At 38.2% G+C, this 12732-nt stretch overlaps 1 protein-coding gene across 2 annotated transcripts in view; it reads left to right on the forward strand.

Moving 5' to 3' along the window:
• tbc1d9b (TBC1 domain family member 9b) overlaps positions 1–11217 on the forward strand; it is a 37448-nt gene extending 26231 nt beyond the window's left edge. The window contains exons 17-23 of one of the 2 annotated variants that reach the window (XM_084430576.1): positions 1002–1242; positions 1813–1878; positions 2317–2388; positions 3886–3936; positions 4273–4332; positions 4420–4517; positions 8246–11217. In XM_084430576.1, the coding sequence (XP_084286702.1) occupies positions 1002–1242; positions 1813–1878; positions 2317–2388; positions 3886–3936; positions 4273–4332; positions 4420–4517; positions 8246–8869 (1212 nt within the window). In that variant the 3' untranslated portion in view covers positions 8870–11217. The remainder of the gene's footprint in view (positions 1–1001; positions 1243–1812; positions 1879–2316; positions 2389–3885; positions 3937–4272; positions 4333–4419; positions 4518–8245) is intronic. The other variant, XM_084430577.1, reaches the window with a different exon arrangement.
• The last annotated feature ends 1515 nt before the right edge of the window (positions 11218–12732 follow it).

Genomic DNA, 12732 nt, shown 5'->3' on the forward strand with positions numbered 1-12732 from the left:
ATGTAATAACGCCCGTCTTGGTGAGTACCGGTAAACAAAGTCGGTTATATCTCAAATGAACGTAGCATGTTCAAATGCGGTCCGTGCGCTCGGTCTTAAAGGGGCAGCAGTTTGATAAACCTGCTTCTGTGTTTTAATGTTAATCAAACAAAGGACAAAGAAATACTCACTGCTCTTGACTAAATAGGCTACCCTTTTCAACTTTACAAAAATATCCATCTATATATAATTCATACAGTAATGAATATGCTTTTTTTTCACATTTGATTACTTTATTCAAATTTCTGTACCTGTTAGATCTACCTGAAAAACTCTAAAAACACTGTTTATTTCATTTGTAGCCTTTGTTCTATTGTATATATTTGTCCTATTTGTAATTCAATTGTTTGTTTTTATTTTGTTACTGACTGCTTACTTGTTTTAAATTCACATTAATTAGGCTGCTAGTTTTTGTTGTAGTATCAAAATTGGATTAAATAATTGATATTTCACTGGTTTTGACAAACATTTGAACCGCTGACCCGATCCTCAGCACTGAGCCCTGCTGAAGCAGCTCTAAATATGTGCTGTGCTATTAAATGAAAGATAAAATATGATAGAGCAATAGAATGAACAGTGACAGTAGGCTTACAGAAGCTCATATGCATTTTAGCAGGCTTAATTAAGCATGAAAATAACTGAAAGAAATATATATATTTGATGAACAAATTAAGCCAACTAATATGATTTATAATCTTTTGGTTTATCTACTAATACATTTAAAAATTACAAATGCAGTGAAAATTCAGGTATCGGTTACGGTATCGGTATCGGCGAGTACCAAAAATTACAGTATCGGTATCGGACTCGTTCTGCAAAAAGTGGTATCGGGACATCCCTAACGTGTGTGTGTGTGTGTGTGTGTGTGTGTGTGTCGCAGGCAACTTGACTAAACTGTACTTGTGTGTGTGTGTGTGTCGCAGGCGACTTGACTAAACTGTACTTGTGTGTGTGTGTCACAGGCGAAGCACATCATGAGCTGTTACTGGGGTTCGAGCAGCACCGCAGCGGAGCGTCACGACCCCAGTCTGCCGTATCTGGAGCAGTATCGCATCGACTGCCAGCAGTTAGTCCAGCTCTTCTCCGCTCTGGCCCCCTGGAGCTGTGGCCTTCACACACACACACTCTCCAGCCGACTCTTCCGCCTGCTCGACCAAAACAAGGACTCTCTCATCAACTTTAAAGAGTTTGTCACCGGACTCAGTGAGTACATGCTTTCACTCCAGAGCTTTTAGATCAGACCGAGTCAGAGTTTGATTAAAGTTGAAATGAAGTTGCGCTGGTCTTTTCTTCTCTATTGTGTCGTATATCCGAGTGAAACGCTTCTGGAACAAGAACAGATGTGGGCGGGGCTTGATTTTGTCTGTGTGGAATTGATTGGATGGTTGTGGTTTGCTATTGGTGGATCTCATGTGAGTGACAGGTTGCCCCGCCCACATCATCAGAGAAGAGATGCTACGAGAGGAACTTATTCTGCTATTATAATTTTGCTATTTATTACTATGCTTTCTTTTATTGTTAAATTGGTGCATGTAAATGAAAATGAATAAATATTGTTCTCTATATATAATAACGAACAGTGAAAGTGTTAGTTCCGTTTAAACCATTAATCATTTTGAAACTACTTTGCAACAGTTTGGTTGCATATTAGGAATATTTTTATTGAAAATGGAAGGTTAAAATACCTGCATATTAAATAATTAGTCAACAACAACTTAAATCAAACACTGAACTTGTGTATCTGAGCTTGTCATCGCCTTGTGTGTCTCTCAGGTGGGATGTATCATGGAGATATGACGGAAAAACTCAAACTTCTCTACAAACTCCACCTGCCTCCTGGTACGTCCACAGTCACATGACACTTTTACTAGAGTGTGACAGTGTAAGCAAAACGAGCAACACGAAAGATGTTTTTGACAAATATGGTTAGTGTTTTTATTAGTATGATGTGCAGAGGAACTGTGTGTGAGTGACACCACTGAACATTACAGCAAACATCAGCACAGCGTGAGGAAACCAGATCGATGCTATCAGCAAACACTCTTTGAGTGAGATAGTGTGTGTGTGTGTGTGTGTGTGTGTGTGTGTGTGTGTGTGTGTGTGTGCGCGCATTCGTGCGGGTGTGGGTGTGAGTGAGTAAGTGTGTTTTAGGCTAAATAAAGTGAGAAAGCAGATTGAAGAAAAGATAAGATGGTTTGTGAAGTGGGTGTGTCTGTAACATGCTGAGCTCTCTCTTTCTCTCTCTCTCTCTCTCTCTCTCTCTCTCTCTCTCTGAAGCGTTGTGTCCAGAGGAAGCAGAGTCAGCGCTGGAGGCCACACATTTCTTCACTGACGACGACACACCACAGGGTACACACACTGACACACACTTACTCCCTAAACATCAGTTTAAGTCAATGTTAAAGACATGCTCCAGGTTCAATACGAGTCAAGCTCCACAGAATGAGATATTTAAAGATATTTAAAAAAGCAGAAATCATGGTTCCAGTAATGAGTTTTCAGTGGAATATCATCGACTATAAGGGTTTAAAATATCCATGAAATCTTAATGCATACAATTGGTTTTATTGTGAACAAGTCATCTGTGCATTTAAAAAAAAAAAAAAAAAAAAAAAATTATATATATATGTGTGTGTGTGTATGTATGTATGTATTTATGTATGCGTGTGTGTATATATATATATATATATATATATACATACACACACACACATACACACACACACACACACACACACACATTCTTGTACATCTATCTTTATGAGGACATTCATTGACACAATGCAATCTCTAGCCGCTTACCCTAACCTTACCCATCACAACTAAGTGCCTAACCCGAACCCTGACCCTTGACCTCATTATAACCTTATCCCTAAAACCAAGTCTTGACCCTCAAACAGGCCTTTAAAGGCTCTCAGAAACTGAGGACCGGCCAAAATGTCCTCACTTTACTCTCTTTGTCCTCACTCCAATGGTCTAAAACTCAAACTGCTCCTCACAAAGATAGTTGTACAAGTACACACACACACACACACACACACACACACACACACACACACAGTATGTTTATATAAAATTAATGTATATTTTAAATAAAATTGGCCAGATTAATTATTATTACATATTATCTATCCGTTTGTCGTTCTATCCATCTATTGTTCTATCATTCTATCTGTCTGTCATCCATCCGTCCGTTCAAAACAATTGTATGTACATTTTTATTGCATGACATTTATCATGTTCAGATGCACTGTACTCTGTACACAGCGCTCACTCTTCACTGTCCAATCAACAACCGCCAAATCAAGTCAAACCCGTCCTTGTTGTAATTTCTCTGTAGAATGTCATAAATATACAGTACGGTATTAAAGTAGGTCGCAACTTCCATTTCATGCCGACTTTTAAAAGCCAGAAGCCAAAAGTTTTTTTCTTATTTCATTTGTTTTGTTGCGTGGTTATATCGTCGTCTCTGTAAATACAGTTGTTGCTTTGGAGGCATGAGTTCAGACACCGCTGTGGAGCTTCACTCGTATCGAGCGGACAGTGTTCTCCTTTAACGCTCTCTGAGAGAATATTTCATTCATTCCATACAAATGTGGACAAGTAATTTTATTTTTAATGAGCATGTTGTGTCTGTTCTGTCCCGCATGAATCTGTGGAGGCTTCGCTCCAGGTTTACTGATGATAAATAATTATTAATCTTCTCATTTTCCTCATTTGTTGTCTCTAACACTTTCTTTCTTTTCTTCTTTCTTTCTTTTCTTCTTTCTTTCTTTTCTTCTTTCTTTCTTTCTTTCTTTCTTTCTTTCTTTCTTTCTTTCTTTCTTTCTCATGTGATCACTCCAGATCCTCCCTTCCTGTCTCATCTGGACTTCCTGGCACAGGAAGTGACCTCAGGTTTGTGTCTGTCTGTCATCTCGCGTGTGTTTTCTCTCTCTCTCTCTCTCTCTCTCTCTCTGAGGGTGTTTTTGAGCATCAGTACAGATGATTCTTTTTTTTTCTTCTTTTTTTACTAACCGCCTCCTCTATTGGTTTTGGTGTATTCCAGTCTGCATTTCACCCTCTCACTTTCACATGGCATTATCTTACCTTTGTGGTTTTTCGCCTCTCTTTTTATTTTTAGCCATGGGTTTTATTTCATGAAACCTTTCTGGTGGGCATTTTTAAGTGGTTAATGGCTAAATGTCATTTATCATGTTTGTGTGTATTAATGCAGCATTAATGTCTTAACAGGAGAAGAGCTGAGAGAGGCAGGAGACGCATCGACGGCCGGAGACACCGATGACAGAAAAGGTTCACGACCTGATAATACTCGGCTTTTCATGACTCTGGTTGTTGTTTTAATGGCAGCGTCTCATCGCAGCTCATGTGTGTTTTCAGAGGAGAAGCCAAAGGACTATAAGTACTATCTGAGAATGTGGGCCAAAGAAAACGAGCCAAAGAAAGAGAGTATCAAAGATCTGCCGCGAATGAATCAGGTGACCGACATTCATTGATCTCAAACACTGGCTGGTGATGCACACAGTCTCGTTTGTTTGGGAGAAACATTTAGGCTACTTTGTTTTATGGCCCTTTCACACCGGACGCGTAACGAAAAAGCGAAACGAAAAAGCGAATAGTTCACGTGCGAATAGTTCGCGTCAAAACCATTCACATCAGCCGCGACGCGAATTTGCGACGTCTGTGACGTTCAGAGCTTCAACATTCCAAAACTTTCGCGCCGACAGCTGAGAAAACATGGACACTTCATCATCATCATCATCATCATCATCCAGTGAAGACGAGCGTTTCATTTTCTTTAAAAGACAGAAAAGAAGGTTTTGGGTGCACCCAATCTTAAAGAACAGAGAGTCTGAAGGGGAGTATGAGCTAATGTCCACTTTTAGTTTCCTTTTCCTCTCTCCTTTTCCTCACACAGGTGTCCCTGAGGGTTTTCCACAGTTTTTTTGCGTCTTCAACTAAACGCAGTGCGTTTTATAATGTCAATACACATTACATGTAACACACGAAGTAACAAGTTAAAATCATTCGACTAGAAACTGTGGATATCACACAACGAATGTATAGTATACCAAAAGCAGCCCTAAATAGTCTCACTACATTTTGTTACGTTCAAAGTAAACACGGTCTCTGTCTCTATCTTTGACGATAATAGTGTTAGCTTTCTATCCCAAATGTAGTTTAGCCTGCTAGCCTAACGTACACAGCACAGGACTATACAACGACTAAAACTATCACACAAAATACTCACAGTCGAGATAACCGAGTTGGTTGGCAATGCTACGCCACACATTGGCTGTGTCCAAATTCAGGGTCTACATCCTTCGGAGTACTCATTTGAAGGATGTTACGTCACAGCGCCGCGACGAAGGCTGTCCAAATTCGTAGGATCCTTCAAATGCGGCCCACAAATACGTCCTCCTTTTCCCCGAATTGGAAGGATGGGTGTGGTGGATCCTTTCCCGTCCTACCTATCCCATAATTCTTTTCGGCAGAGCGTAATGGCGGACGAAGCGAGCGGTAGCGGAGTGGGAGAGGAGTATGCTTTTCGATGTAAGTTTTTTAAAAACTGGCTTTTCAAAAAAAAAAAAAAAAATTTCAGTGGTTGAATTTTTTTTTTTTTTATAAGGAATGGCCAAAGCTCAGGCTTGTCATGTATTTGGCTTTTCATTCTTGGATAAGAATTGTGAACACCCCCATACTGAGATATAATTTAATTTTCACATTAAATTAAATAAAGTTTTCTTATTGTGGGAAAAGCATATTCTGTCATTGACCCGATTTTAGCAATAACAAAGATAACTGATGGATCCTTTATGGTAATACATATGATATGGTACAACTACAGTGCAATGCAAATAATAAATATAAGATAAAGTGAGAGGTAGGCTAATAGTAAATAGTTTAGTCAATAAAATAAACAAACAGTATACAGCAAATAAAATAGTAATGAAAAGTATAATTATATAATAGATCATAAGTACTAATATTATAATAATAATAATAATAATAATATATTGATAATAGTATATAGTTTATGTATAATACTATAATAATAGCAATAGAATATGAAATATCAATTACAGAATATAGACAATAAAAAATAAGTTAAATAGTTACTATGAAGAGTAAAATAATTTAACAGCATAACTATAATAGATTGATAATCGCAAGTGGTATATTATTATAATAACAATAATAAATAATGTAAATTTATACATTTTAACATATTATTACATAGGCTATATAAAATAAAATGACGCAACCCTGTCTCTTTTTGTTAAATTTCAGTTTTTAAAAGGTATAAGAAGCTACAAGTCAAGAAATAAAGTAAACGATTCAGTCAAACATACAGCAGGCTACACCGTTAAAGTTAAATAAGTTTATAAATATATAAAGTTATGAAACTTCACTTTGCCCTCAGCCACAACAATCTGCCAAGGAACAAATTATAGATTAATTAAACCAAAGATCGCCCGTTAGATAAACACAAGACGAATTATTCTCACTAGACTGACAGCGGCGAACGTCAGAACGGCACTAGCCGAGGCAAGGCTGTTCTCGGCGGGGTACATGAGCGCTGAGCGCCCGGTGATCCCTGGATCTCACAACTCCGAAACCGTCAGATAACATTTTTAAAATGGCGCTCTCTTTATAAATAAACCACAGATTTGAGTTTTAAACAACTACATTGTCGACTGAAAAACTCTTAAAACTACATTTCGTGACACAGTAACATTAGTATTTTTAAATTTCGCGGCCTTTTCTCCTCTGAAAATATGTGAAAGAAGGGTAGGCTGTCCAAATTCACAAACACCGACTTCCGGGCTTTGCGGTCGTCGGAGGACCCCTCCTCCTTCAACCGGGTAGGAAGGATCCTAAGGAGGATGCAGACCCTGAATTTGGACACAGCCATTGTCTTGTTGTCCTTGTAGTATGTGATTGGCTGAAGCCTTTTCTGTCGCCGCAAATGTAAAAAATATAAGCGGAAAAAATTCAAAGTCGTTTTTTCGCCGCAGCACATTCGCGTTCGGTGTGGAAACAAACAGCTGATCAAAAAATAAAGCTATCGCGTGAATTATTCGTGCGTCAAAATCACGTCCAGTGTGAAAGGACCTTTACACCGCAGCTGAATGTGGCCCAGAGCAAAGTGTTTTTACCCCTTACAATGAAGCGTAAATAAATCAGATACGTATCTGATCAAAGACACAATTTCTATCTGATCTTCTTCATTTTTTTTGCAGTAATTTCAATGTGAAGAATCAGATCTGATGTCATTTTTTTTCATTGCTTGTCATAATCGCATGCTCGATTTACCTTCGGCGTGAACCCTAAAGTTATTTATGAAGCAAGTAAATGCTGATGTACATTTGATCTAACAGGTTTTGGAAAATCACTGTAAATAACAAAATATTGACGACTCGTTTCGGCAGTTCAGAATCGCTTCATTCTTTTGGGACACGAAAAACTCCATTTATCTGCACTTCGATACTTTGCGGACCTTTTACATTCACAAACGGGTGTAAAAACACGACATGAAAGAGGATATCTGAAAAAGCATAATAGCGGCAATTTAAATCATTTTAATAATTATATCTGACCCAGTCAAAGTCCAGTGAATTTTAATTTTATGTACTTTCCCATCAAATCAGTATTAAAAGTAGCGGTAACACTTTACAATAAGGTTGATTAGTTAACATGAACTAAGCAACTTCAGCATTTATTAATCTTAGTTAATATTAATTTCAACATTTACTAATACGTTATTAAAATCAAAGGTTGTATTTGTTAACATTGTTCATGTTAGTTCACAGTGCATCAACTAAACAATGAACAGCTGTATTTTTATTAACCAACATTAACTAATGTTAACTAATGAACTTTATTGTAAAGTGGGTTACACTTTATTTTAAGGTGTCAGTGTTACAGTGTAATTATATATTTAAGTACTGAGTAATATTAAGCAACTACATGTACTTACTATAGGATTAGGGTAGGATTAGGGTTTGGTTGAGGGTTATTTGCATGTAATTATGCTTAATTTACTCTCATTACTATGGTAAGTACATGTAACACATGTAACAAGGACACTGTAAAATGATCGCAAAGTGTTACGAAAGTAGCAACCTTGTACTGCTGTGTTTGGCCAATTAAAATAGCCTTGACATGAACATGAGTGACTTTTTCATGTGTTCTTCATTTCCAGGAGCAGTTCATTGAGATGTGCAAGACTCTCTACAACATGTTCAGCGAAGATCCCATGGAGCAGGAGCTTTATCACGGCATCGCCACGGTGGCGAGTCTCCTGCTGCGCATCGGAGAAGTGGGCAAGAAGTTCAGCAACAACGGGGGAAAGAAAGCCGAGGCCTCCACCGTCGACGCTCTTCAGCCGGAGAGAGAGGACTCGTCCGGGGAGGGAGGATCAGGACAGTCCCTGGTCTCCAAGGCCCTGGCGGAGGCCCAGCTAGAGACGCCTCCTCCCACAGCGTCCGGCTCTGACGAAGAGGCCAAAGACGACACGTCTGTTTCGTCGTACTCCGTGGTGAGCGCTGGTTCGCTGCAGTGCGAGGACATCGCCGACGACACGGTTCTGATTGGCTGCATGGGCGGAGACGGGGCGGATCGGAGGCGGGGCAGCGCGCCGGATGTCGATTGGTCGATCACATTCGAGCAGGTTTTAGCATCGTTCCTCACGGAGACATCGCTGGTTGACTACTTCGAGAAGAAACACGACATCCAGAGCAAAATAAAGGCGTGCAAGTCGCTGAGAGCGGTTGAAAGACAGATCAGCACGTCGAGCGATCTCGATTTCTCTCTGACCACGCAATGATTACACTCATACACACATGCATGAACACACAAACACACACGTACAGATATGTATATGTATGTCCGGATGCTGTCTGTAGGAGTTTGATACTTCTGTGTCATAGTCTACAAATGGATGTTTAAAAAAAGACCACTTTCCATCCTAGTGTCCGGGTTTCGCTGGGTTTCGTCGTTTGAACGCGCCAATGGTCTGGAATGGAGGATTATGGGATATGGCCCATACAAATCTAAATATATCTACAGGAACTGCATATATTACTCATACAGATTAACAAATGAAACATCACACTAAGTATTTGATTTGCACACTCGTCTTGAGTCCCAGGTAGGAATGAGGGCGATTATCTCGCACTAAAAGTGTACGTCACTAATGCTTTCTTGCACGTGTGCTATAGCTGGATATATATCCGTGTATTTGGCGGTAAGAAGTGTCCTTTAGGTGATGAAGCGTCGACCTCATAATGCTCACTCTTTAGACTCTTCAGATTCACTTTGACCCCTCAGATGGAAACAGTTTTGCACACAGCTGTGGTTCAAAGACATGTTTCTGTGTGTTAAAAATCAACGTTATCGTTTTTAACTAAGTCATTGCCTTGCTTTAATGATCAGACTCTTATCGTTGGTCGGGGTTGATGTGGTGTTGAGGAGATGGCGTCATCATTACAGTGCGTTTATTGTCAGATGTGTGTTTGCCAGAAGCTACACAAACGTTACAACGCTGGCTTGTCTTAGTCGTCCGAACCGTAACGAGAGGTACAGTAAAAAATGTAGCTGATTAATTGAGCACTATAATGGCCTTTACCACGCAATCTTGTTTCTTGTTTATTCGCCACAATATTTTCTGTTGTCAGGCCAAAGCAAGTACAATCTTTGGGCTTCATTAATACAAATCAAGCAGAGCGAATTTGTGCAAATCACTCAATTTTTAGGCAAATTGTAACATTGAAATGAATTAAACCGTCGTAAATTGGATTGAATGCACTAAAACATTTATGCAACCATATCTGAGTAAACTGTTGCATAGTTTTGTAAAACAAAATTGATACTTTATCAACATTAAAATGATGTACATTGTTGTATTAAATCATTTTACAAATGTTTTTTAGGCATCCCATGTTGAAATAAAAGAAAAAAATCAGTATAATTAAATTATATTTACATAAATTGACACATTACATTTTAATTAAACCATTTTATATAAATCATAGCATTAAATTAAAAATAAGTTGACCGATTTTTTTTTCTTTTTTTTTTCGTAAAAGTTCTGTACAATTGTTCGTTGATTTACACGCATTAGTTCTGCCTGTGTTTTAGAAACTAAGCCCTGTTACGTTTATTTTGGAAAAGGCAATAAAAGTTGCAAACTATATTTCCGTTTCTTGATCGCTATATGCTTCTTTTGTATCAAATGTAGAGCTCATATCACATTCTTGAGCCATAACGTTATGTTCTAGAACTATTTAAAGAAGGTTCACGATTAAAAAAAAAAGAACTTTCTCGATGAATCTAGAAGCTGTTGTTTAAAAACAGACCTGATCTTTAATCACATGACTGAACGAGAGTCCGGACGCTTGCATTTGAGATGTAGTCGAGCTTCTTAAAACTGTAAATAGTTGCATATCACGGTCTAATATCAGAAGTTTTAACGTCAAATCGTTCGCGAAGATCGTTCTTGTTTTGTTTTCAGTCATGTAACGTTATCGCTTTGCTTTTGTTTGTCGCGTTTCTATATTTGTGATTTTTAACAATTGCTTTTGTACTAATTAGCTTTAAATTAAGCCTGTTCGGCTCAGTAACGAACACAATCTGAAAGGCTTCATCAGAATTATTATTTTCAGATGATATGTTTAAAGAGCTTTAAAATACGAACATGATTTAAACGGGGCCGAAGATAACCTTTGAACCAGTTGAAATGAGAGATTTTAAATCAATAATGAAGCATTAAAATATATAAAAATGTTTTTAAAATTGGATTATAGCTACCGAAGAAGGCGGCTCGGCTCTTTTCCCCATCTCCGCTATGAAACACACTTGCCATTTCCGGTGAATCTGAATGTGAATGTGACCTCTGTCTAACTGTGAAAATAACTGGCTTCACTTCACTGTGTTTCTAATTAACTATGTTAATTAATTGCACAAACTAACACTGTTTCCACATTAATCATGCGTTCTGCAAAAGGAGTGAGTTGTTATTCTCTTTGTGGCGAGTTTCTCCTCCTGTAGGCTTTCTGTCTGTGACCTGCAGCTGTTATTACCTGATGTCCAACTCATCTAAAAGTTGTTTAAAAACTTATTGTCATTAAACCAGTATTGTGTAATATTATGTAATAAAAATCAAGTTCAAGTCAGTGCGTGTTTAGCAGCTAGTGTTTTCATGGTAGGCCTATACTAACTGTTGGCCCACTAGTGGTTAAAAAACAAAACTGCATTTATTTTGCGGAAGAACATTGTTTTGGTTGTGCTTCGGCTCTGTGTGACTGTGTGGATGAATATAGTTCACTGTACCTGTGTTTACATCTCACGCTGACGATCTGAAGACGTTACTGGCCCTGGAGCCCTCATGATCTTCCTCCGAATCCACAGTTTCGTAACGTAATGCTCAGCAAAAGTGCACAGAGAGTGCATTTCGGCGCTCACGAGCACCCTTCTGAAAACTAAAATGTGACCCTGGACCACAAAAACCAGTCACATGGGTCCATTTTCTTAAATTGAGATTTATACATCATCTGAAAGCTGAATAAATAAGCTTTACATTGCTGCATGGTTTGTTAGGATAGGACAATATTTGGGCGAGAAACGACTATTGAACATCTGGAATCTGAGGGTGCAAAAAAATCGAAACATTGAGAAAATCTCTTTTAAAGTTGTTCATTTATGTTGGCGATTGTGCTGCATTCACTCACACAAATACGTTTTATATATTTACGGTTGGAAATGTACAAAATATCTTCATGGAACATGATCTTTACTTAATATCCTAATGATTTTTGGCATAAAAGAAAAATCAATAATTTTGACCCATTGTTGGCTATTGCCACAAATATACCCGTGCGACTCGAGACTGGATTTGTGATCCAGGGTCACAAATGGCAACTGGGACACCCTATGGCCTCGTGGACTTAATGGACAGCGCACACGATGGCCATTGTAAGTCCACAAGTGCACATGAAGTGTGCCATTTTAGGACAGGGACACTGTAGCTTTACCCATTAATATACAAGGTACTTAGAGAAATGTGACCCTGGACCACAAAACCAGTCACATGGGTACATTTTATGAAATTGAGATGTATACATCATATGGAAACTGAATAAATAAGCTTTCCATTGATGTATGGTTTGCTATGATAGGACAATATTTGGCCGAGATACGACTATTTGAACATCTGGAATCTGAGGGTGCAAAAAAATTGAAACATTGAGAAAATCTCCTTTAAAGTTGTTCATTTATGTTGGCGATTGTGCTGCATTCACTCACACAAATACATGTTTTATATATTTACGGAAGAATATTTTCATGGAACATGATCTTTACTTAATATCCTAATGATTTTTGCCATAAAAGAACATTTTAAAATTTTGCCCCATACAATGTATTGTTGGCTATCGCCACAAATATACTCGTGCGACTTGTGACTGGTTTTGTGACCCAGGGTCACAAATGAATATTAATAAATTCTAGCACAACGCCACAACAACCAATATGAAACGAGCCTTCACAATAGATGCTTTACAGTAAATTCTGTTAGAGAGTTTAGAATTCTGTTATATATATATGGCAATTTAACTGTTCTATAAAACACCTTACACCTGTTGAGTAATAAAACCATCATCTCTGCATTGCTCTTACAACATTTTCTCTTTT

This window comes from Rutilus rutilus, assembly GCF_951802725.1.
Source record: "Rutilus rutilus genome assembly, chromosome: 14".
NCBI lineage: Eukaryota > Metazoa > Chordata > Actinopteri > Cypriniformes > Leuciscidae > Rutilus > Rutilus rutilus.